This window comes from Lingula anatina, chromosome 9, assembly GCF_051362555.1.
Source record: "Lingula anatina isolate TDL-2025a chromosome 9, LinAna3.0, whole genome shotgun sequence".
NCBI classification, from domain to species: Eukaryota; Metazoa; Brachiopoda; class Lingulata; order Lingulida; family Lingulidae; genus Lingula; species Lingula anatina.
Window position 1 is genome coordinate 8,976,268 of NC_141775.1, and position 27,126 is coordinate 9,003,393.

Here is a 27,126-nt window from a genome sequence, read left to right on the forward strand (position 1 = left end):
TTTTCTGTTTTTGAGGGGCGTGACCTTTCTACCACACGTGCACAATACGAGTCGATGTCAAATACAGCACGGCCGAGTCTTTATACCCTCTACCAGGGCGAGTGAACTCAATTGAGTTGAGTTCACAGATATGTCTCTAGCTAGATAGATGGTCATTCAGAGCTCAACTCAGTTGAGTTGAGAGCTCAACTCAGTTGAGTTGAGCTTTAAATCGATCACCATCTATCTAGCTAGAGACATATCTGTGAATATCAATAAAAAATCTATCACTCGCCCTGGTAGAGGGTAGAGTCTTTACGCGCTAGCCATGGTAACGTTTAATATCATGTAACAACCAGTTGGGGTTGAAAAGATCCGCTGCCTCATTTACGTGTGTCACTCAACTGAGGTACTCCTGGTTAAGGGACCGTTCACGTGGAAAGTCTATTTTCTAAAAATCCATTTTCTATTCGCGGTATCCAGTGATCACGGTCTGTGCCCTGAATACCCCGCGGCGTAATTACTTGCAGCGCGAGCCAGTTACTCCCTGCGCTGCCAGTAATTACTCCGCGGGATATTCAGGGCACAGATCGTGATCACAAGATACCGCGAATAGAAAATAGATTTTTAGAAAATAGACTTTCCATGTGAACGGTCCCTAAGTTTAACGGGAAAGTCTCGAGAGTCCAGTGGTAAGCTAGCTGTGCTGTCAGAGCAGAGTACAAAGACAGATTATGCACTCAAATGCACAGCAAGAACGTATCGTTCTCACCAAAGTGTCTCGCCTTTGTATATGCGTATCTGCTAAGCAGATCACGCGAAAAAAAAAAACGTTTCGAAGTGTCTACAGATAGGCACGCATCGCTTTGATTACAAGTTAAATGGACCGAGCTACTACAATTGCACATTGTCAATAATAGAAAAATGTATCTGACATTAGTGTTAAACAAACACTTCATAGATCCAGGAAATGACTCGTTTTTGGTTCAGTCATAATCAAATATTAATAATCAAAGATCCGGGCAAATCACAAGTCTAAGTCGAAGGTCGAGAATAATTGAGTAAATGTTGATCCAAACTTCTAACCATGGCGTAAGAACCATACCCTCTACCAGGGTCGCAGTTATTATTCTGTGGACATTTTTGCTGAGGCGAGTACAGAGATAAGCCATCTATTTAACCAGAGACATATCTCTTAATATCTAGTGAAAAAATCGATCTGTGGCCCAGGTAGAGGGTATGAGAACCACCTGTCACCTCGTTCCGCTTAACGCGTCTTCTGCTCAGGCCCCCAGCGTTCAGCTCCAACTCTTCTTTGCTGTTACCGATTGGTCGATATGAAGAGGCAATTTTTTAGTAAGTAAATAGTCTTACTCATTGTGATTGTTTGGTAGCATATTCACTTTTAACTCTTTATTTGATCCTTGAAGCACCCCATTCCCAAGCCATTCGCGCCGCAGGTTAATTACTCTGTACATTTTCACGCCTGTTGTTGAAGCGAACAGTTTGGTGGTGCGTTTTCCTTATTCTTCGAGTCTGTATTTAATGACCAACGTCCTCTCGAGGCTAATTAATGAATTCCTGCTTCAGTTTAACTGGAAAGTCTCGAGCGTGGAAAAGTTCTTTTTTTTTTTTTTTATGAAGGTTCATAACAGTAATATGACATCAGATAACTTTTGACGGCGCTATCAAAGGAGATAGAACCACCACACCTTTGCACACGTATCAATAGCGAATACATATGAAGAATCGACCCTCGTGGAAGTATTAAAGTTAGATGACGCAACTCCTAGTCAGTGTGAGCTAGCTGTGCTGTCAGTAGGACGCTTTATTCATTGTTCTGACTCTTCACACTTGTTTGTGGTCACATTTTGGTGTAGGTTATTTGCTTCTCAGGACAATTTCATTTATTTTGAATTTGCGTACATGGACTGTGATTTGTAAACAACGAGAGGTGAAAAACAAGAGGGATCTGGGGAAAACTGAAAGCAATTCTACAGGTGAGACGAATACTTTTTCACTGATTGGTTTAAACGAGTATATGAACAATAGGGATGTTATTTTTTTCTAAACTGGCCGGTGAGACGTGGTTGGTGTTGAGCAAGGCTCTTTCCAGTGTGGTACACAGTTCTATGGCCTCTCAGACCAGCTACCATCTACGAAATGAAAACGGGAGGAGTTTCTTTGGAGGTTCTTTAGCTTTTTTGGGCTGAGATAAAAATTAAAAGAAGAGGGGGCGGGAACTAATTGGAAAGTAGTTAATAATTAACATGACAGAATCCCTATAAGGGCGTTGCATTTACTACCACGCGTGACGGCGTTATGTACAACATAAGTTAAAGACAACAACTTCGTCACAATATTATTGTTATTATTCGTTCGTTACATGTATTGTAAGGTTGGTGATTTATTACCCTCTACTAGGGCCACAGTTATTATTCTGTGGATATTTTGCTGACAGTACAGAGATTAACCATACATTTAACTAGAGACATATCTGTGAATATCTAGTGAAAATTCAATCTGTGGTCCTTGTAGAGGGTAATGATTTACAACTAGCTACAAGTGAGTAAAAGCGGGAAGTACTTAGGATGCTTTCCCAGAGATTTAGATCGATCTTAAGATTAAGATTTAGATCGACCTAACTCCCTGGGGGTTCACGCTAAATTGCAGTCAGCCGAGCGGGCACCATAGTTAATTACCGTCTTACAGCTTTTAGTAGGCGGGACAAACGCTTAAGCCGGCCAAGCTGACAGTAATCTAGTGAGACTCCCCACAGGGATAGATCGATCTAAAAATCTATGGAATGGAATGGGGTGTTAGTAGATAAACTGAATTGATTGACATATCCTCGTAGTACATTAGCACGCTTGAGTTTTATTTCTTTGTCCGGGGTGCTGCAATTCCCTTGGATAGCTTTATTAAAACAGCGGTAATAGGGGTCGGGAGAAGGGGTGATCAGTGCTGTGTTCAGTTCCGTTTGTGGTGTTTGAGTTCGATGGTGTTGTCTTTCGTGTGGAGTTGTGGCCTTTACTTGCTTCGCCTTGGGAGTGTGCAGAGAAAAATTATGCACTCAAATGCACATCAAGAACGTATCGTCCTCACCAAGGTTTCTAGTCTTTATATATATATACATGGGCGTAACTAGGCATACGCACGGATGTACTGTGCGTACAATTTTTTGGCCAACCATGATATTATTTTATATAAATTTAGTGTATTTTTCACGGAATATAAAAGAAAATCCTCTGCTTATTAAAGTCACCTGTATACCTGTATACAAATCCTCTGTATCAATTGTATAGGCACAATTGTTCTGAGTCATGTATGGGTCATGTATGGTGAGGTGGCAACGTCTAATTCCGATTTACAAATAATAATGAAAATACCACACAAAGAGTATTTACTCAATGCAACGCGAGCCAATCAGAGGCCGTTAAATCCAGGTGGGCGAGACATAATATTATTGTACAGCAACTCGTATTTTATCACAAGTGTGAGTGACTGACGGTAGAATTGCATACGAATTAATACTTCTTGAACGTTCTATCACAGATGATTAAAACGGCAACATTCACCATCGGGAATTTAGGACAATATCTTTATGTGGAATTTGTTTGCGTGGACTGTGATTTATAAACAACGAGCGGTGAAAAACGAAGTAGGAGATCCGGGGAAACTTTAACAATTCTACAGGTGAGGCGAATACTTTTTCACCTATAAACGAATATATATATGATCAATATATCCAAACTAATATAATTGCAGGAGAAAAGAAAAATTAACAAGAAAGACGCAGGTGCGTGTCTTTGAATTTTAGGTAGTCTATAAAAATCTATCTGTGGGTCCCGGTAGAGAGTATTTACCTGTACCTGTAGGTCCCCTTTTTGTCGCTTTGCCCATGTCTTGGACTATTGAAACGAGTGTGAACGCATGTCTAGGACGTAACATTTTAACATACCCACGTAATCTCTTTTTATAAGATTGAGAAAGAGGGACCAAACAGACATTTTTACAATTTACAGTTAGTGAGAATGTACAGGCCCGTAACCTGCAATTTCAAAAGTGGGCATTTTACCAAACACACCTTCTTGTGCTTGACGACCTTTTCACGACAAACGGCTGCACGTATGTGGCTGGCAAAATATTGCTCTTTAATACTGTTTCGAAGTCTAAGAAAGATCGTGAGACAGTCACACGACAGTGTGTCAGTTTTACCTATGTATGAAAATTGCAGTCTGCCGGATTTCCAGTGGTGGGTGTGGTCGGGGGGGGGGGGGGGGGGGTCCAAAACATAGGCCACTCAAACCCAGCTAGCGGGACTTTTTAGGGGAACCCTTAGAACCCTATTGGGGGTCTTTCAGCATGGTCTCAGGTATACTAAATAGATACTGACAGACAATTTGAGTTGCGAGGTGTGGCCGGCAGACCCTGATTTATAGGGGGTGGAAATCCGGCTAGCAGGACCTAAAAGCTAACCCTACAAAAATAACTGCCTTATATCTCCACTAGTAGAGAACCTTAGATATTATTGTTGATAATTACTAAAAATTTGGACAAGGGGCCTCCCATAAATTAAAACACTGGCGTTGCCTTTTCCCTAAAAATTTTGCAACATCGACGCAAATTCTTCTATTTCCTGGCTACACAATCGTAAAACATTTTTGCTTCCAACAGTTTCGATTTGCATTCAAGACTTTTTAAATTAATTTCATTGTTGGTTAGGGACTAAGTAACTGAAATAGTTTTCTGTAGGGGGATAACATTTGGCAGAAGTTAAAAGGGTCTTCAGGCAAGTATCTCAGCCCAATAAGGTCAAATTCTGTTAACCTTCACCTTGCCCCACTTGTCTGGTGCTTAAAAAAAACTGGCACTCAATGAGAAAAAAATATAAAAAGTCAATGTTAGTTTTGATAGTATTACTGTAGCTTAGAACGCACGAATAAACACCTTCAGCACAATATTTTCATAATTTCACTTCAAGTAGTACCCTATACATACGAGTATTGTTCCTTGTGGAACACGATCGCTTTGATATTAGAAGCCAGTCGTATAAATTCAATAACGGGATATTTTCGTTTGATTGAATTGGTTATTTGCACAGGGACCTAAATGTTACAACAGAACAAACAAGCGATTGACTTATTCGTGCTTTATTTGTAGTTTATTTGTGGTGGCCTAAAAGGAAATTACAAAAATAGCCATTTTAATATAAAGAAATGAATAAATTTATACTCATAAAGAAATGATTACATAAATAATTACATAAATTCAAGATGTACATTATGAAAAAATGTGAATACCTATTCAATATTAATATCCCCTGGCTATACATCCCGAGATGCGTTATACCCCCTTTACACTGGACGGCGTTCTTTCTGCGTTCTTTCTGCAACTAAAATTTGGCATCGCTGTGGTCTTAATAAGGAGACACGAGCATTGTTTTTGTATCAGAATGAATGCTCAATGATCGTCCAGTTGTCGGCATGTTAAGATTAGATTAGATTAGCGTTGATTTCCGATTCAGGTTCCTACTGGATCCTCTTTATCGGACTCTTCCTCCAAAACTAACTTGTGACTTCCGATGATGTTGATTTCGGACCTATAATTGTCATATTTGATTTCCTGGTCATCCCACCACTTGTCTAATCTGTTCTTAAAAGAGTTGAGGCTTTTTGCCCTGACAACTTGATCGGGTAGGCTATTCCATATTTGTGTTGTACGCACAGTGAAGCTGTATTTTCTCAAGTCTAATTTGGCTCTTTGAGGGAATAGCTTAAAACAATTTCCTCTATTACCATTCTATCTTGACACTCCACGTGCCTAATTAAAAAAGCAAATGGTTATCGTTTAAGATGGCAGGTGCTTACTCTGAGAGCGGAGACTTAATATTTGATTTCCATTTGCATGAAAATATAGAGATATTTATTAAATATTGCAACACATATCATGCCATATACAAGACTACATAGGTTTTATTTTTGATAAGAGCTAGAGTTCGATACACCTGATACCATTTTGTCCATGTGACATGCTTGAGTTTTATCTTTTTGTCCGGGGTGCTGTAATTCCCTTGGATAGCTTTATAAATGTGTAAGGGGACGACAAGAGTAACGTGGTATTAGAGGGTGGGAAAACGTGTGCTCATTGCTGTGTTCAGTTTCGTGTGTGGTGTTGCGAGTTCGTTTGGTGTTGTGACTTTCGTGTGGAGTTGTTGCCTTTGCTCGCTTCCTTAGCCAGAGCGCTGAAGTTAGTGTCTAGTTTCTAGTTTCGTTTTTCAAAAACGAACCTGGCATACCGCGACTAGGTAACCCTCACCGTGAAAGCCGGGCAGGGTGTTACGGTCTCTTGTCGACGTGCGCTGAGACCGAGACGGTCGCCGATTATTTCCTACGGCGTACAGGCAACCCTCATCGCGGTAGCTTGCCAGGCTGTTTACGCTGTTAGTAGTTACGGTCTTACCTTGCTGTGCTGGGAGGTCGATTTGACCGCCTCTACCAGTCGCAGGCGGAAGCAGGGAATGGGGCTTAAGTGGGGGTGGGGAAATAAGGGTGAGAGTGAATAGGGGGAAGGGGACCCCGGGGTCTCCGTTTTTAGTTTGAAGTATAATTTTTGATTTTATTGAATTTTTGAAAGACGATTCTGATGCTCAGAAACCAGTGTCGTTTTTTGAAAAACGATTCTGGCAACCAGAAACTAGTGTCGCTTTTCAAAAACGATTCTGTGAAGCCAGAATCGTTTTTGCGGAGAAAAACAGGGGTGGGCAGAGGGAGAGAGAACCAGAGGTGTGCGTGTACGGCGACCAGGTAACTCTCTCTGTGAAAGCCGGACAGGGTGTTACGGTCTCTCCTCGTCGTGCGCTGAGATCGAGACGGTCGCCGATCATTGCCTACGGCGTACAGGTAGCCTTCACCGCGGAAACTGTGTAGAATATAACGGTCTCTCTCGGCCGCGTGGGTAGGCCTAGACGGCCGCTGATCCGCATCAGCGGCGCACAAGCAGCTTTCACCGTCGATGCCGGGCAGGGTATTCAGGGAGTTTCGTTTTTTTTCTGGCCGTGCGCTGAAGACTAGATGACCGCCTCTACGAGGCACAGGCCGCCTTTACAGCGAAAGCCGTGAAGGGTGTTTAGGTGGGGTTGGGGGTGGGCGGAAGAGAGTGAGAAGGGGGAAGGGCCTCCAGGGCCTTTGTAGTTTGAGGTACAATTTTTTATTTTATTGAAAAAAAAGATTCTGGCTTCTCAGAATCGTTTTTAAAAAACGGCACTAGTTTCTCGTTACCTGAATCGTTTTTTAAAAAAGACACCTATTTCGTTGACCGCTAGGTACCGTCTCGGTCTCAGCGCACGGCGAGAAGAGAGCGTATAACATCCTTTCCGACTTCTGCAGTGAAGGTATCCTGGTCACGGTAGACGATAATCGCGCGTTGCCTCTCCCCCGTCCACTCCTGTTTCTCCCCGTAAAAACTATTATGGCTTCTTAGAATCGTTTTTGAAGAACAAAACAAGTTTCTGGATGCCAGAATCGTTTATCAAAAAACGACACTGATATTTAGGCATCTAACCCAACCTTACCCTCAACCCCGCCTTCTCCCGCCAATCTTAACATCTTGCCCGGCTTTCGCAGTGAGGGCTACTTGTGCGCTGTACATAAAGATTTTGAAATAATCTCATTTATATGCAAGGATTTTGGAGTCGCTTCCTGAGCCACAAATTGTGTCTCATAAGTGTTATAAGCTGATGTATACACCCGCCAGTCGCTCCTCCTACTACTCCAGAATAGACCAATAAAAACTTGCGCATGTTCGTCACTCAACACAACGCGTGATACGCGCGAGAACAGAAGGCAACAGCAGATCGCTTCTTTACATAGAAGAGACAGCACGGTGGTTAATAAAAATGACGCCACATTACACAATAGGAAGCAAGTATTTTACTTATTAGGTTTAAAAAATATAAAGGAGTTATTCATCTCTGGTAAAGATTTGGAATTAGAAGTGACTCCAAAGTCCCAAAAGTTGAAAAATGACCATAAAACAGAACAAAAAATACTCGCCTTTTTTATATTCCTCAAAAATCCGTAGCTGTTATAAATAGACGCTTATCAGCGGGCGTCTCGGTCTTAGCACACGGCGCGGAGAGTTTGTAACATATTGCCGGCTTCCGAGATGAGGGTTACCTGGTTGCAGTAGCACGCCGGTTGCCTTTCCCTCTGTCCACCCCTTACCTGTTTTTCTTTGCAAAACAATTCTGGCTTCTCTCAGAATCGTTTTTGAGAAGCGACACTACTTTATAGTTGCCAGAATAGTTTTTCGAAAACGACACTAGTTTCTGGTTGCCAGAATGGTTTGTGAAAAAACGACACTGGTTTCTCGGCATCAGAATCCTTTTCAAAAATGCAATAAAATTAAAAATTATATTTCAAACTACAAAGGGAGGCCCCGGGGGCCCCTTCCCCCTCTTCAACCTCACCCTTATTCCCCCACCCCCACCCCCACTTAAACTCCATTCCCGGCTTCCGCTGTGCAGGCTGCCTGTGACTGGTAGCGGCGGTCAACTCGGCCTCCCAGCGCGGCGAGGAAAGACCGTAACACTGTAAACACCCTGGCAAGCTTCTGCTGTGAGGGTTGCCCGTACCCCGTAAACAATAATCGGCGACCGTCTCGGTCTCAGCGCAAGTAAAGCAAGGGAAGAGGTTAATAAATAACATGAAAGAATACAACGATGTTGCTTTGGCGCACTAATAGTCTAATATTTGACGTTGTCCGTGAAACACCACATTCCCATGCCACTTGGGGCGCAGGTTAATTAGTTTGACAATTTTCAAGCCTGATTTAGCTATGAAAATACCACTCCACCCCTCTATCACGTCATAAAAAGTTGTTGAAGCGGACAAATTTGTTGCGTTTTCCTCGGGCTTTGAGCCTGTATTTAATAACATTTTTATCTTTCATAAACCAAACAAACACCCCATTCTACTTACATTGCAGCAACGGTGCATATTAATAATGAGGCTAATAAATAAATTCCTGCTTCATGTCAACAGGTAAGTCTCAAGAGTGGAAAAGTTATTTTTATGAAGGTTCATGACAGTAATGTGACATCGGATACCTTTTGAAGGCGCTGTCAAAGAAGGAAGAATGCAACAATTTTCTATTATTGTCACCACGCCAATGACTCCGTTGACCTTCCTTATTATATACATTAACCGTGCTGCCACACGTGCACAATACGAGAAAATACAGCACGGTCGAGTCTTTACTTGCCAGCCGTGGTTTAATACCATGACAAAAAGTTTGTTGAAAAGATTCGTTGCCTCATTGACATGTGTCACTCAACTTAGGTACACCTGGTTTAGTTTAACGGGAAAGTCTTGAGAGTCCAGTGGTAAGCTAGCTGTGCTTTCTGCAGGAAGCTTTTCTTCATTTCTCTGACTCTTCACACTTGTTTGTGGTCACATTTTGGTGTAAGTTATTTGCTTTTTAGGGCAATTTCATTTATTTTGAATTTGCGTACGTGGACTGTGATTTGTAAGAAACGAGCAGATGAAAAAAGGAGGGATCCGGGGAAACGCGCTCTTCAGTTCTACAGGTGAGGCGACTACTTTTTCATTGATTGGTATAAACGAATATATGGACAACATGGATTCAATTTTTTTCTGAAATGGCCGGTGAGGCGTGGTTGGTGTTGAGCAAGGCTCACTCCAGTGTGGTACACAGTTCTATGGCCTCTCAGACCACCTACCCTCTATCAAGGCGACAGATTTTTTTTCACGAGATATTTACATATGTCTTTAGATAGATAGACAGTCATTTATATTAATTAATTGACGTCTTCATAGCACTTAAAAAGGAATGTAATGAAAACGGTGAGGAGGTCGTTTAAAATTTTGAGGTAGAGATAAAAATTAAAAGAAGAGGGGGCAGAAACCAATTGGAAAGTAGTTTATTAACTTGATAGAATACAAGGGCGTTGCATTTACTACCACGCGTTACAACATAAAGTCAACAACTTCGTCACAATATTATTGTTATTATTCGTTACATGTATTGTAGGGTTGGTGATTTATAGCTATAAGTGAGTTGGAGCGGGGAGTATTTTGTAGATAAACTGAATTGACTGACATAGTACTTACGCAAAGGAATGTAATGTAAACTGGGAGAAAGCCGCTAGAGATTGCATGAGATAGATTTAGAAATGGAAAGAAGGCGGCGCGGAATCTAACTAGAAAGAAGTGAATTAATAACGTGAAAGAATATAACGGTGTTGTATTTACAACCTTGCGAAACAACATAATTTAAAGACAACAATGTTTATCTAACGTGAGCCGTGAAACAAGCGATACTGCTATCATGAATGCGTCTTTTTATTCCTCGTGCTTCGTGCGTAAGCTGATTCATTATGTGCGGGCCGCAAGCGAGACAATATTCACGGCTTATTTTTAAATACAGCTTGATGACGAGTGCTGTATCTACCTTTATTCGTTTGTACACTTTTTAAGTCTGATTAGCAATGAAAATCCCAGCCCACACATGCCTGCGAAGTATTACTAAATAGCCATTTGTAAGTGGCACACCTAGTGTAATTTCAGAGAGATGTTTCAGTAAAAGACAGTGACCAAAAAATACCCCCCCCCCCCCATACACACACACACACACACACCCTATCACGTTTTGCAAAAAGTGATATCTTGACACTCCATGTGCTAATCAAAAAAGTTAATGGTTATAATTTCAGGCCTACCCAACTACCAGACTCGGCACATAAGGATCCTGAATTAACTGGTATTTCGGATCACACTACCCGTTTTCAAGGTGTGTGTCAGATCGCATGTCATTGCTTCATATCGTACCATTCATCTAAATTTCAAAAGATTATTTCAGATGTAAAACGTAAAAAAAACTATTTATGGATCTGTCTCAGCCATTCCAAAAGACTCATACTCCTCTTTCATAAATATTTGTTGACTTACATGGCTGTTGTTGTTAGAGTCTTTTGGATAAATACGGCGTGGCACAGAAGATTAAAAAGCAACCTGCCAATCAACGGAAAAGATCAACGGAAAAGATCATTCTGCCTCGTTTAACATAGATCACTCAATGATTCTAATTCTAAACAAAGAAGGCTCGAGTGTCCAATAGTTCTTTCATGGAGGTTGAAGGTTCTTAGACCACGGTGGAAGTGAAGAACAAAAGACTCAGACGTGGTGTAACTCGCATAACCGCACGTCTCGCATGAATGCGTTATAACCCGCTAAAACACACATATACTACTCATCGAAGCACAGAACCGTAAACACACCTGAAAGCAAGTTAATTAGGGACTGAGCGTTTATCACCACATATGAAAAAAGAAAGAACAAAAAACAAGCTGTATTATATTTCAAAAGTGATCTTTTTGCCGTTTTTTTATTATTACAGCTTTCTCAATAACAGAAGGTATTTCAATTGTTAAAATTTTGTCGTCCTTTTCCGTATTTTGCTTCATTGGAGGTGCCGATAAAGAGCTTGCAGGCTGGGTTGAAGATGACGTTACTGAAGCGCACGATGCTTTTGAAATTCAAAATATAGTTGTTTCACGAATATTGCATATTTATTTGAAATGTCTTAACAATATTGAAGCAGGGTGCTGCTGCGACTTAAAAGATAATAACGAATGATAAGAAAAATTAAACACACCTGGCGGATAGGAACTGCCATCTTGGCGCTTAATTTCCGTTATGAATTTAGCCAACCAATAGTCCAAAATCTCTAGATTTCCCTCCTCAAGGGTTGGAATAGGCCAGTGAGGGTCGGCCATAGTGACAGTTCTAAAATTACGCCACGTGAGCCAGTCCTTAAAGATATTACATGCCCAGGTCGTATTTTTCTGTGTGTTTGCTGGAATTCTGTCTGCAACCATTTTTTCAAATTCAGCGGAATGTACTGGCTCTTCGAACCGCTTTGATTCTGCATCGACATCCACCTTATATAACGATTGGGTTGGTAATAAATCTAGCTGAGACGAGGGTGACGTCCTCCTCCGCTCCAAACATGATGAATAGTGTTAAGGTTTTGGCCCGTCTTAGCTGTTATGCACATCGGTGGAGATAGCGTTTTACTTTTTTGACTAGAGCACGCGCTTATAGTTAGTTATGTTCTGATCATTAAAAGTCACTAATTCCCGCAATGAGGTAAGACTTTATGAATCATTTAGTAATTTAAACAGTTAATAAGAACTTTATAAGTTGTAATTGTAACATAATTTAAGGATAATTTCTTAATTTGATGTATTTTGTTCATTTCAGTTTCTACGTGACAATTTCAATGACAAGCAAATAAAATAGATGTGAAAAAGACTAAAGAAGTTTGCTTATTCGTAACAGTAGAAACTCAGCGACGATTTAGTGAAAGATAATAGAAACTGAGCGACGATTTAGTGAAAGACGATCAGCATAGTATTTAGAAAAGATGGCAACACAAGCGGAAATGTTACTGCTGCAAGCAGAACTGAAAAGGGTAGAGTCGGATATAGACCAAACCATGTGTGAGTTGGAAAAGCATTTTAATTTCACAAAGTCAAATATAAAAAGACATCTACGCCCAAAAATGCACTAACATCTTGTGCCCCACTCACTTTGTGTGAGCAAACTACGATAGCAAAGGAACTCAGTAAACCAAGAATTCAGATTCAAGTATTTGAAGGTGACCCGATCAAATATGTGCTGTTTAAGAGACAGTTCAAAAGTAGAATCATAGAAACATGCGACTCTGACGATGAAAAACTGAACTATCTACTGCAATACACCAGAGGTGAGCCTCATGAAATTACGCTAGGATTCGCTCACTTAGATGCATCCATTGGTTTCAAGGCCACATGGAAGGAATTTGAGAGAAGGTATGGGGACCAAGAACAGATTGCGACATCGTATATAAACCGTGCCTTACAGTGGCCAGTGATAAAGCATGATGATTATGTCGCATTAGACAAATACGGCATATTTTTAAGGGAATGTGAATATGCAGTAAAAGAAATAGATGCCATTCCAGTCCTCGAGTATCCCGATAACCTTAAGAGGCTAATGACGAAGCTGCCGCTCAAATTGCATGATAAATGGAGAAGCATAGTATATGAAAGGAAGGAAAGGGGACAGAAGATAACCTTTCAGGTTTTCGTCGATTTTGTGCAGAAAGAAGCACGAAAATTGGCTGACCCCATTTTTGGAAAGGTTCCACCGCCACCAGAGAGACCTATACCAGCACCAAGGAGAAGAGTTCCAGCACAAACAGTACTGTCTAGTGCCTCTGCATCCAGCAACGAAAGACACGTTCACAAGTGTATATTATGCAAGGAACAACATAAACTTCACCAATGCCCAGAAATGCAAGAAAAGACAATGGATGAAAGAATCGGCATTATAAAGAATAATGGGTTATGTTTTGGGTGCCTTGCATATGGTCACAGAAAACATGAATGCAGAAGTAAAATGAAATGCCAAAAATGTAACTCTTATCATCCAACAATTCTACATGATGACAATTACACTAGTAAAGTAGTGGGAGCAGCTGTATGCCATACCACCCACAGTTCTGAGAATGTGCATTCCATGATAGTGCCAGTTGTAGTGCACCACGAGGATAATCCAGACGTTTATTCAGTGGTATATGCAGTACTAGACGAGCAGTCAGATGCCTGCTTTGTAAAGTCCTCGACCCTCAGTGAACTCGAATGTAAAGGGAAGCATGTAGACATCAGACTTTCAACCATACTTGGAGAAAAAACCGTCCCGAGCAGGAAAGTTGGAGGACTTGTTGTGAGAGGTCTGAACCAAGAGACATTGATTGAGCTCCCAGATACATACTCCAGAGACTCCATTCCAGTTAAGCGATCACAGATACCCAGACCAGAAACTGCTAAGAAATGGCCACACTTGCACTCAATTGCTGATAAGATTACTCCTTATCGCCCAGACATAGAGGTAGGACTGCTGTTGGGAGTAAACTGTATGAAAGCCATTAGAGGTCTGGAATACGTACATGGTAGAGGAGAGGATCCATATGCATACAGATGTAACCTAGGTTGGGGTATAGTAGGGCCAGTGGACAAATCAAGACCCATAGATGAGAACAAGAGCTTTGCAACACGCGCCTTTGCCTTTAGAACACAAGTGACAGAGATCAGCCCCGCTGAGGTTTGCAGTCTCTTTGACCAAGGTTTCGACCAACAGAAAGATGAGAAGTTAAGCCTTCAAGACCAGAAGTTCATGAAGATTATGGAGGAGGGCATACATTTCAACGAGGGTTTTTACGAGATGCCACTACCATTTAAAGACGGACATCCAGCATTGCCAAACAATAAACCAGCAGCTGAGATCAGACTAGAGCAGCTAAAGAAAAGGCTAATCCACAACCCGAAGTATTATGAGCACTATAACAGTTTTATGCAGGACCTCATAGATAAATGCTATGCAGAAGAAACACCTCATGAAGATGGAGGTTGGTACTTACCACATCATGGTGTATATCACCCCAAGAAACGTGAGAAATTACGAGTGGTGTTTGATGCCAGTGCAAAACATGAAAATGTTGCGCTAAACGACTGCCTGTTGAAAGGACCTGATCAGAATAACTCGCTCATAGGTGTTTTATTGAGGTTTAGAGAGCAGCCAGTAGCAATCATGGGTGACATGGAGAACATGTTTCACAGGTTTAAAGTGAAAGAAGAGGATAGAAAGTTTTTACAGTTCCTATGGTGGAAAGACGGTGACCTCAGTAGTAATCCCATCACATACAGAATGACGTCTCATATATTTGGAGCGATAAGTTCACCAGCATGCGCATTGTATGGACTGAGGAAACTAGCAGAGGACTACCAAGATGAGTATTCACCAGACGTCATTGCCTTTCTTAAGAATGACTTTTATGTAGACGATGGACTCAAGAGCATCGAGTCAAGTGAAGAAGCTATACGTCTTGTTAGAGAAACAAGAGAGCTGCTGAACAAAGGTAACCTAAGACTTCACAAGCTAGTATCAAACAACCGTGAAGTGATGAATACAATCCAAATGTCAGAGAGAGCCAAAGAAATGAGAAACATTGACCTTAACAGAGACACATTGCCAATATGCCCAGCTTTAGGGGTACAGTGGTGTGTAGAAGCGGACAGTTTTCAATTTAAGGTCCAGATCAATGATAAGCCATTAACAAGAAGGGGAATTCTCTCCACTGTAAGTTCCATATTTGACCCTTTAGGCCTTGTCTCACCATTCATCCTTGCCGGTAAGAAAATTCTCCAAGAGCTATGCAGAGACGGTGCAGAGTGGGATGATCAAGTGCCAGAGAGTATTAGATGCAGATGGGAAAGATGGCGCTCAGATTTGCTGAACTTAACCAAGTTGAATATACCACGGTGCTATAAGCCAAATGATTTTGGTGAAGTGACTACTGCAGAACTTCATCACTTCTCAGATGCCAGTGTAGAAGGCCTAGGTCAGTGCAGTTACTTGAGACTTAAAAGCAACACAGGAAGAATAGCAACCACATTAGTTATGGGCAAGTCCAAGGTAGCTCCCTCTAAACCAGTGACAGTCCCACGCCTAGAGTTGTCAGCAGCAGTGATGTCTATAAAGGTGGGGACCTTTCTTGCCAAGGAGTTAGAGTATGAGGACATCACCCATGTGTATTGGACTGACAGCAAAGTTGTTCTAGGGTATGTCAATAATGATGCTAAGAGATTTCATGTCTTTGTAGCAAATAGAATACAACAAATTAGAGAAGTCAGTCAGCCATCCCAATGGAGGCATGTTAAGTCCAGTGACAACCCAGCTGATATAGCCTCCAGGGGAACAGGTGTGACAGAGCTATTACAGAATGAACAGTGGTGGAATGGGCCAGACTTCCTACTCATTGATGAACCACTATCTACCACTGATACCCAATTCAGTCTAGCACCAGATGACCCAGAAGTACGCAAATCTGAAGTCAATGTATTTGCTACTAAAGTAGAAACCAACCAAGATCACTTGTCTGATGTATTGAAAAGGTTTTCTTCCTGGAACAGAGCAACACGAGTTGTTACGTGGTGTTTACGATTCATACAGAAGCTGAAACAAGCTAAGAACAGGAAATCTACACAGCAGAACACAGTTGAGACCAGCAATGAACCGTTGAATGTTCAAGAAATACAAGTGGCAGAAAAGATCATTCTCAAGTCAACACAGACTGCTACATTTGAGAAGGAAATTGAAATACTGAAAGCAATTAACAGAGAAGATAACAGTGAACACACAGAGAGAAAACAGGCAAGATATCGCAACAAACAAATCAAGAAAACCAGTTCACTATACCGCCTAGACCCATTTTTATGTGAAGATGGACTACTCAGAGTAGGTGGTCGTATAAAGAGGGCAAATCTACCCAGAGAGCTAACACACCCAGTGATTCTGCCTAAGCATCATCACGTTACAAATCTCATAATCGACCACTATCATACCCGATGCGGACATTCAGGAAGTGGCATTACTCTTAATGAAGTCCGAGCTAGTGGTTATTGGATAATTTCTGGCCGTGCCAAGATTGGATCATATATATGGAAATGTGTGACCTGTCGTAAGCTTCGAGCAAACCCACAGAGTCAGAAAATGTCAGATCTTCCAGCTGACAGACTGGAACCAGCACCTCCATTCACCTACAGTGCAGTAGATTTCTTTGGACCATTCTATGTGAAGGAGGGAAGAAAGCAGATTAAGAGATACGGTGCAATGTTTACATGTTTAGCATCACGTGCTATTCATATAGAAGTTGCATATTCACTCAGCACAGATTCTTTCATTAACTGCTACAGACGCTTTGTATGCAGGCGTGGACCAGTACGTCTACTCAGAGCAGACCGTGGAACCAATTTCATTGGAGTTAAGGGAGAACAAGAAACTGCCTTTATGGATATGGATCAGAACAAGATCAGGAGAGAACTTCTGAAAGACCATTGTGACTGGATTCAGTTTGAAATGAATGTTCCTCATGCTTCACATATGGGAGGCGTGTGGGAAAGGATGATCAGATCAGCCAGAAATGCTTTATCAGGACTTCTCACAGCTCACAGTGACCGTTTAGATGATGATTCCTTGTCCACATTGTTAACTGAGGCAGAAGCCATAGTTAACAGTAGACCTTTGACTTACATTGATACACAGTCACCAGATTCTCCAATGCCTTTGTCTCCAAATCAGCTCCTGACCCTGAAAACTAAGGTCGTGATGCCACCAACTGGGAATTTCATAAGGAAAGACACATACCTTCATCGAAGATGGCGACATGTTCAATATCTAGCCAATGAATTTTGGAACAGGTGGAGAAAGGAATTTCTTCCTACATTACAAGAGAGAAAAAAGTGGATCAAACAACATAGAGATGTACAAGTTGGAGATATTGTTCTCATGATAGATGACAGTGCACCAAGAAATCAGTGGCCACTTGGTCGCATAGTAGAAACCTTTCAAAGTGCAGATGGATATGTGCGTAAGGTCAAGTTGAAAGTTAGGGACTCTACATATGAGAGACCAGTGCACAAGTTAATTCTTTTATTGACCGGAGAAGACCCCGTCGAGGAGCCAAAATAACTGTTAACTGTGACAATGTCAGTTTGTTATGATTCTATGCTACAGTTTGTGTAGATTTAATGAACACTTTTGTTTTCTAAAGACAGTTACATGTTGAGCTATTTGTGTTTATGGGATTGCAAAGTATTTTATGTTTTAATAACAGTAAGTTTTGATGTTCCTTAAAGGTGTTTAAGGTACGGTAATTCTTAATAATTTCCGAGCAAATATTTTTTATACGTAATGATAAGGTAAACAGTGTATATTGTGTAAATTGCTTTCACAATTTAGGGGAGCCATGTTAAGGTTTTGGCCCGTCTTAGCTGTTATGCACATCGGTGGAGATAGCGTTTTACTTTTTTGACTAGAGCACGCGCTTATAGTTAGTTATGTTCTGATCATTAAAAGTCACTAATTCCCGCAATGAGGTAAGACTTTATGAATCATTTAGTAATTTAAACAGTTAATAAGAACTTTATAAGTTGTAATTGTAACATAATTTAAGGATAATTTCTTAATTTGATGTATTTTGTTCATTTCAGTTTCTACGTGACAATTTCAATGACAAGCAAATAAAATAGATGTGAAAAAGACTAAAGAAGTTTGCTTATTCGTAACAAATAGTGTGGTAATGAAGATAGCAGGGTAGTTGCGTGAGTGTGATGTCGTGAACTGTTGTTGAAGTTAATGGACCGTGGTCTAAGTAAGATAGACCCCTCGTCAGCGAGGGTTATGTGGTATACACGAGTGCGTAGCACGAGTGGATGTCACATAACCCTCGCTGACGAGGGGTCTATCTTACTTAGACCACGAGTGCGTAGCACGAGTGGATGTCACATAACCCTCGCTGACGAGGGGTCTATCTATTACATAATCAATCGTTAAAAGAGACAAATTTTCGCAGAGGGAGTTACCTGTCATTACCTGTCTTAGTGAGTGCGGCGGTGCGTAATTAACAAGTTTTATTGTTTACGAGCTCTATAGCGTATCATCTGGTCAACTACCAGGCATTTTAATTGCTTCAGCAAAAAGTAAGTTTGTCAACTGATGATGTGATCTAAACCACTCGAGGCGACTGTAGTTTCGTGGCATCTATTGTCACCGAAGTGAGTAAAGCTCCCTTCAATTGGGCGGCGTCCTCCCGTTTGAGAGCGAAAAAAAAAAAAAAAAAAAAAAATTACGCGCCGACAACTAGCCGATCATTGATCATTCATTCTGCAACCAAAGCGATGCTTGTGCCTATACTATTTACGACCACAGCGATGCCAGTTTCATAGGCGCAAAAAGACCGCAGAAAGGACGCCGTTCAGGTAAAAGGGATTTAACTTAAGGAAGTCATGGAAGAGCGTCACAGACAAAGCAAGATAAATCTTGGGGTCTTGGTTTTTATATCCTGTCGATATAAAAAAATTACATGTAGATGTACGTCAAAGTAAACTTGAAAAAGCTGACCTAGAACTAGGATCCAAAAAAAAACTTTATTTTGGATCCTAGCCTAGAAGTCGGTCTCCATCCGCCCCTGAATTGTAGTATTACCAAATGCGCGAAGTTTCTGTTCGATGTCTTTGAAAATTTCCGGTGTGTCACTGTTAGGTCCATTAATAGTCACAAGGTTAAAGCGCGTTTCTTGCACAGTAATATGTCTAGGATGACAAAATTTCCATCGGGGTCTAATAACTTATTGTGTATTCTGTAATTAGAGGAATTTCGGAGAAATATCACTACTACTGGGTACCTTGCTTTGTCAAGAGAATGAGCTCCACCCTATTCATTTTTCCACGTAGCCAGCCTCTTTTTTTTTTTTTTTTTTTTTTTTTGCAGTTTGTATAACTATCTGTTAGCAGGGCTACATTAGTTTTTTTTTCTCTTCTTTCAAAAAATCTCTCCTTTTAACTCGCTCTGAACTCAACCACCTAAAGTTCACACATCCTATTTTAATACTCGCCATGATCACTAAATAGCAATAGGTAATAGATATTATACTGATCATAACACCACCAACTACTGTCTTTTGTATTTGAATCCAATAAGCTCTAGTACTAGTACATTCATGCACTCAAACACATATACAACAACACTACACACAACAACATAAGGGTTACCGGGGTCACGTGAAGAAACCGTCGTCGTGAATAAACCGAATTTCCAGCCCACCTTCCACCTCAGGGAGACTCTTTTAATGAGAAGCAATTGGATACACATTATGGAATTTTCAGTGTGATTTTGAATTTCAACTTAGCCGTTTCCTTTTCCAGATACAAGGACAATTGAGAAAGCATGCTTGAGAGTTGGAATTTCTTCTGTCTTTTGGCTGTTATGCTAATACCTGCACCAAAACTGTGCCTGGGGACGTCTGCCATTCCCTCCGATGATTTGATTCAAGTTAATAATCAATATTACAATCAGGATGTGAAATGTGTGAATATTAAATGTGCACCTGGTACGTCATATTTTTTCTAATTTATTTTGTTTTATTGCATTTAATGTTCATTTTATCCAAAGTTGAAGAACACTATTTTTGGTGCTGATGCCATGATGACTTAAAAAGGAAATTCATGTTATTTATGATTCTTAAACTTACATAAAGCATACTTCAATATATTGTCTTTAAACTTACAGGATTGATCAATTTACTTAATTTGCTAAAATACAAGTTCCAAAGTTAGTTGGACTGGATATTTTTGGCAAAAGGTTTGCTTTATTTCCTGTTTTATGCATATTTTAAAAGTTAAATGGTAAATATTTCCCAAAATGAAAGAATCATGGGAAAAGTAACTCTATATGCTGACAAAAAGTCATATTTAGAGATTTTGGATATGACTTTAGATTTGACATTTGACCTTTATTTCAAATTCAAATGGGCCAAAATTTAGTAAAAATATAAATTCTTATGGAAAAATATTTATTTGCGCTGAATTGTTTTGACAGTCTGGAGAGAAGTTACACTTGGTGCCATCTTTCATTATCTTGAGCTGGGGTCAATTGGTGCATTTTCATGAGAGAAGTAGTCATAAGATGCTAAAACTGAAAACTCTTGTCATTCTGGAACAGTAAAAATTTGATCCCTCTTGTTTGTTGTACTTTGTAGAGCTTTTTATGTGCAACACTGCAAGTGGTTTCATTTTTTGTTGTTGTTTATGTTTTTGTTAGTTTGTTTTCCATCTGGTTTAGGAGTTGCATTATTTCAAAAAGTAATGCTCATTGATGTTTTTTTTTGATGTTTTTTTTATGTCTGAAGTGAACATTTGGACCAGTGAACCTTCAGACTATTGCTACGGCCCTGATATTTCAATTGCTTTTCCACATTTTGCAAATCAACTAACCCACATTTGTCTAGATGCAGCTAAAATGGATCCATCTATTGCTATGATATAATTTTATTGGGCTTAATCTCTTAAAAATTAGGTATTGATTTTAGTGTTAAGCATCATCAAAATTGACAAAATAACCTATTTTTGCATCATTATTTACTTTTATGTCTGTATGTATATATATATATATATATTACATCTTTGCTGCTTGTATTCTTTAATTTAATTATTGCTATAATTATTATTTTGTTTTAAATATAAATTTGTTTTTCTAGGTTATCAAGCAGAACCATGTGACCCAAGGAACAAATCTTCCGCCTTTTGTAAAGAGTGTCCGGATGAGAGTTTTCAGCAATTTGAAAATGATTTGACGGTCCGCTGCTCTGATAAGTAAGTATATGCATATAGATGGGAATGCTCTCTTATCTCTTATTGTGCAATCATTTCAAAACTGACAACTTCTGTTGAAACATTGGTCAACTTTATGATAAGCATATCTTTTGACTTGGCAAGCTTTCAAACATGCACTTTTTAAATGTACAGACACAGATGTAGATGCACATAGCCATTTGTGTCTGTCCTCGACATCATCAATATTGCCATGCACTTTCACTGTAATACAAATAAAATGAAAACCATTTTACGTTCTATCTTTAAACTTTTGATAAAATGCAAGTCAAGTTGGCGGATCAGTCTGGGCTCCTTTCCTCAACTTAACATGGCAATTTGTTACTACGCCATAACTCAAAACTGTCCCAGTTTTCAATTTTCGACTGAGCGCTAATATTGATATCACTTTTACATTTGAGGCTGTTACATTCGACAAGTAAATTCTGTCACAATTGCCTTAATTTGCACATGCATAATTGGCATTTTATAATGTCTGTCATGTACGTAATCAAATATGGCAGCAAGTTCTGGTTGCTAGTCAGAATAGCATATAACAAAGCATGAAAGCTTATAAAAGATTGAGTCAACCTCTAATGGGGAAAACCTACAGTAAATTTAAAAGTGAAGAATGCTATGTATATAGAATATTATTTCATTAACCCCCCCAAAAAAAAATATGATGAACATTTTATAAAGTCATGATTTCTCATTATTTATTAAAAAAATCAAAGTTCAACATTTTGTGCATTATTTGATATTTCTGATGAATAAAAATCTGTGTAGTGTATTGATAAAAATCATGTTTTAAAGTTTCATTTTCTGCACAAAATGAAAAAGCAAAAACAAAGCATTCGGTCACACCATGACCTTCCTCTACTCTCTACCAGGGCGAGTGATAGATTTTTTACAGATATTCACAGATATGTCTCTAGCTAGATAGATGTTCATTTAAGCTCAACTCTGAGTTGAGTTTAAAATGAACATCTATCTAGCTAGAGAAATATCTGTGAATATCTGTAAAATATCTATCACTCGCCCTGGTAGAGGGTAACCTTCCTCAGAGTCTGTTATAAGACTGAACACTACTAACCAATGTATCAATCCTTATAAAATAACATATGCTTTTCACTTATTGAATTGTTTTTGACATTTTATTGATGTTAACTCTTCAAATACACTGTAAAAGTATTTGTAATTGTGATACTCTTGTTAATTAAAACAATCTCTTGGTTATTTATGAAATTACATTTTGTAACTGTGTTATGACATCTTTACTTTATGCAGCACTTGAACTTTAGTAGCGTGACAGGCTGTAGTTGTACTTCTGAACACGCAAATATTGCATGGTGTTTGCTAAAGTTTTGAGTTAACAGTTAAAGGGATAATAACTCTTCGTATGAAATCTGTATTTCACCATAAAAACATTGTGAATGACTCATAAAAATATAACATATTCTGTTTTCCCACAAAAACGGCTGTTATAGCTATTATTCTGATATCTGAGCTTGTCTTTAGACCACGTGACCTCCATTGATAGCTATACTCTGATAAAATCTCTTAAGAGATTTTAACAAAAAACCAAACTTTTTAGAAAAAAACCAGGGACTAACTTTGAATGTAAAAATGGATTCATTAACCATTGGTAAGTATGGGAAAATTGTTGTTTACTCCAGGAAAATTATTTTTTTGGCCGAAACGAAGAGTTATTATCACTTTAAGTGCTATCAGCATCACAAATAACGATCCATCATTATGTTTGTGTGTGGTCGCAATTTGCAATGTTTTTTTGCACCATTATACAAAAGGAATAAAAAAGGTTTTAATTTTTGTCTTCAAAATTGCAGAACTGATTAATATTCATTAAAGCAAGGCCAATTTTGAAAATCAGCCTGATCGGACCACATTTTTCCAAATGTAATGCTCTTTTTATGTTCAGATACTGTAAGTGTCTGGATATAGTCTAGCTGATTGGTTCGTCTGTCAGTGTTGTTGCTGTCCCCATCGCTTCGCCTTCACTGTCACTGTCCCATAATTGCCAAACAATGGCTTTTTTTTTGTTTGTTAAAGAGGCAGGTTGCTTTCAAAAGTTGGCACAATCGGTTTACATTTAAAGTTATTGAAATTGATGTTAAGTGTAATGTAACATTGTTCAAAAATTGATAGAAAATGTTTTGTGTGAGTTGCCACTGCAATACTCTAAAATGAAAATTGTATTATTTATTATTTTGTAACTGACAAGAATGGTTCACATACTGGTGCAGCTTAAATTGGCAAACCAGCTTTTTTTTTTTTTTTTTTTTCTTGTTGTCTGTGCATTTGACAGCTTTGCTGTCTTGCTGTATGCAAACATAAGCTCCAGGTTGATATTTACAATTATGATTCCATGTTTATTATAGTTTAAAGCCACATTTTTAGTAGTGGGTCATGACACTGAATATTATATTAAATAATATATATTATAACATTAAATATTATATTTTGATGTAATAATTATGTTCATCATTTTGAAGGCAGAAGTGTAGAGACCAGCCAGAGTCTGCGCGCCGTTGCACGGTGTATAAAAGCTATGGTTCCACTACAGAGGACGCCAAGTGTGGATGTCTGGACGGCTGTGAATGGCGGAAAAATCTAAACGCTTGTATACCACTTTCTGGGCATACTGCAGATGACAAAGGTTTGTGTTGTCCCTTGATCTCCTCTCTCTCTCTCTTTCTTGTTTTACCTTAACTTTTCTAAGATCAATACAATTACATCATGTGGATGCATGCATATAGTGTGAATATTGTTATTCAGTTTTTATGAGGAAAGGAATGGAGGGGGATATATTTTTATGGGCTCAGCTTTTTTCACTGACTTTAAATGTATATACATAATAATATTTATTTATTTGCTATAATCACCACCCAAGTGTTGAAGTTTTACAATGTATCATGTATAAAATCATAAGGTATTTAAAGGTAACTAAAAATTATAAGGTTAAAGACCAAAGCTAAAAACAAGACTTATAAGTGTGGGGCAGTATTTTACATAAAAAACTGTGCATTATAAAGGATGATTTAAGATGCTCTGTTTTCACTCTTGGTATTAAAAATTTGTTGCTGACCCTGAGATTTCTTGGATTCTTTTCTTAAAGCAGATGGTGTATTAACTTATTAAAATTCTTGATTTTTGTAAAATAGTTCTTAAAAAAAAACATCACTTCTCTCCCTTAGAGAGGTAAGATTACTAGCCTGTAGGGCATCCTTGTAAGTTTAAAATGGGTAAATATATATATATATATATATATATATATATATATATATATATATATATATATATATAAGGAAGCCATACCGTTCATATCAACATATAATCCAAAAAATCCGGAAGTACACAATGTCATAACTGGAAACTTACCTTTGGTAAAACAAGATGACAAAATGAATGAGATACTAACCGAAATGCAGATTATAAAGAGTAAGAGACAAAGTCCATCACTAAAGCAAATTTTAACAAAAGCAAAATTTGAAAACAATTCCAGGACAAATGTGGAAACCTCAACAATACAAGTACAGAAATGTGAGGTACCCAGGTGTGGCACCTGTCCACTAATTAAAGAGGGGAGCCATATAACATTTAAAAATGGACTCACATTTAGAATTAAACACCCATTCACCTGCACTAGCTCAAATTTGATTTATGCATTAACTTGCAGTGGATGCGGTGAGAACTATATAGGACAAACTGGAGACACTCTCTGACATAGAATGACCGTTCACAGACAACAAATAAGACAACCTAAATATCAGTGCACGTCTGTGAGTGGGCACATTAGGGATTGCTCTATGAACAAAAACAAGGACTTTACGGTATTCCCATTTTATAAATTCACTAGGGAAACAACCCAAACAGAAAGGAAAATGAAAGAAAATCTATTCATTAATAAGTATAAACCTACATTGAATAGATAAAAGCATTGGTAAAAGTAACAATTAAACACCCATTGTTAAAGACGTCACATTTTAGCCTTTATGACATCACCTAGTAACATATATATATATATGTAACATCTTAAGGACACTTATAAGGACACATTCCCCTACATGTTTAACGATTATGACGAGTTTTTTTTTGGTGATGATAAGTTCAGCTACCATGAAATTCCACTTAATTAGGTATGGGCATATCAGATAACATACTTGCAAATATTCCACATGGCAAGATTTACAGACTCTGAGAAATTTTTCCCATGACACTCTTTGTCCCGCTGACAGCATATCTCTCAAAACAAATTGACTGCAAACTGAACCTTTAAGTAGCATAACATTTTTTCATATCATATGTACCTATTATTTATACAAGTATTTTCTCCCCAAAACACTGCAAGAAAAAAATGTTATCTCACTACATTGTTGGAAAATCTGCTTTTTTCTCTTAGCCAACATCTTCACTCCTGTTCACCTCCAGCTAAATTTTGATATTTATTTTCTTCGTTTTACTTTAAGATTAAAATTCTGTATTTTCAGATAAACTTATTTAAAAACACTTCCTTCATTTTTTAAGGTTCAATGAGGTCTTTGTCCCCTTTATGTAGCGATCCATGTTAGAACTCATCGTTATCATTGCAATAATCATAATTATCATTTCAGCTTATCCCATGGCCAACAAAGACCCAGTTCTAATGTGCAATACTGCACCAGAACCTTCTTCAGGAGCACCTTTTGTCTTCTTAAAGGGAGAAAAGATGACTTTGAACTGTGATTGTTCTGAAAAGTAAGTGCATATAACTTTAAATTGAATTGCCACTCAAAATCTTGCTTTCCGAGTTACATATATTAAGCAATGAATATGGATTTGTTTATTGTGGAAAAATACCTCAACTTGCCTCGAGACAATTTAATTTGCCAGTTGCAATCAAAATATTATGAACACCACTGTAGTGGTTCGTCAAAACCTAATGTGCACATTACCAAAGTACTTAGACCCCATTCCCAGAGAATAGATCGATCCAACTGCCTGGGGGTTCACGCTAAAAAGCTGTCAGCCAAGCCGGCATGAAAGTTAATTACCCCCTCACAGCTTGTAGTAGGCGGGACAGACATTTAAGCTGGATTATCTGACAGTAATTTAATGAGATTCCCCACAGGGATAGAACGATCTAAAATATATGGGAATGTGCCCTTATATTCCATATTTTATGTAAATAAAGATTAGGGAATACCTTTTGCGTTCCGCATCATGGGCCTTATTTTTCGAGCGTGATTCTGCATGAAACATGATTCAGGAATTCTTGGGATTGGTGATTGACCTGTTTGTTTCCACAAGATCCATGGATGAGGTTTTAAAGCCAAAACTATGCTTGTGTGTTCAACCTGTCAACTATATTCTAGCAAACACAGCTAATGGTTTTATAGAAAATGTTTTGCTTTGTTCCTAAATACTTAAAAATATATAAAAAGACATGTTTGTCAGACAGTCCACCCTTGTCATGTCCGACATAGATATCTTTTGAAGACATATGACGTAATGTGTTGTAGGGCAAATAGCTCTTAAGTACTGGTAATGTGGCGGCCTCTTTACATAGCGCCGAAGTAAAGAATTCAATTAACTATGCAATTAAAAGTAATTAGAGTTGATGTACATTGCACAATAGTGCAGTTTTCAATTCAATAATTAATTAGTATGTAAGCGATGAGAACTGAGACCTTAGGGACAAGAGAGAGAGGAGACAGGAGAAGGAAAGGAGACTGGGAGCGACAGAGTACTGAGACATAGATTAGAGCTAGGAGTTGGAGACTTCACGTAGAATATGTACAGTAGCTACCGCGCGTCAACTAATAAATTGTTTAACTGGTCATTATGTGGACTTGGGTTTTCTTTGCTTGACCTTACGT

At 38.8% G+C, this 27,126-nt stretch overlaps 2 protein-coding genes across 10 annotated transcripts in view; both read left to right on the forward strand.

Moving 5' to 3' along the window:
• The window catches only part of LOC106173429 (leucine-rich repeats and immunoglobulin-like domains protein 1), a 50,116-nt gene that overhangs the window by 9,217 nt on the left and 13,773 nt on the right, over nucleotides 1-27,126 (forward strand). The window contains exons 1-6 of one of the 9 annotated variants that reach the window (XM_086995176.1): nucleotides 9,381-9,568; nucleotides 10,715-10,791; nucleotides 19,808-19,992; nucleotides 21,139-21,253; nucleotides 23,764-23,927; nucleotides 25,882-26,005. In XM_086995176.1, coding sequence (XP_086851302.1) covers nucleotides 19,830-19,992; nucleotides 21,139-21,253; nucleotides 23,764-23,927; nucleotides 25,882-26,005 — 566 coding nt within the window. In that variant the 5' untranslated portion in view covers nucleotides 9,381-9,568; nucleotides 10,715-10,791; nucleotides 19,808-19,829. Of the gene's footprint in view, nucleotides 1-1,769; nucleotides 1,980-3,459; nucleotides 3,676-9,370; nucleotides 9,569-10,714; nucleotides 10,792-18,549; nucleotides 18,863-19,807; nucleotides 19,993-21,138; nucleotides 21,254-23,763; nucleotides 23,928-25,881; nucleotides 26,006-27,126 lie in introns of those variants that run through there. The other 8 variants (XM_086995180.1, XM_086995182.1, XM_086995177.1 and 5 more) reach the window with 8 other exon arrangements.
• On the forward strand, nucleotides 12,018-17,573 carry LOC147759873 (uncharacterized). Its single transcript, XM_086995523.1, has 2 exons — nucleotides 12,018-12,149; nucleotides 12,264-17,573. Exon 2 carries the CDS (start codon nucleotides 13,038-13,040, stop codon nucleotides 17,571-17,573), a length of 4,536 nt encoding a protein of 1,511 aa, XP_086851649.1. The 5' UTR covers nucleotides 12,018-12,149; nucleotides 12,264-13,037.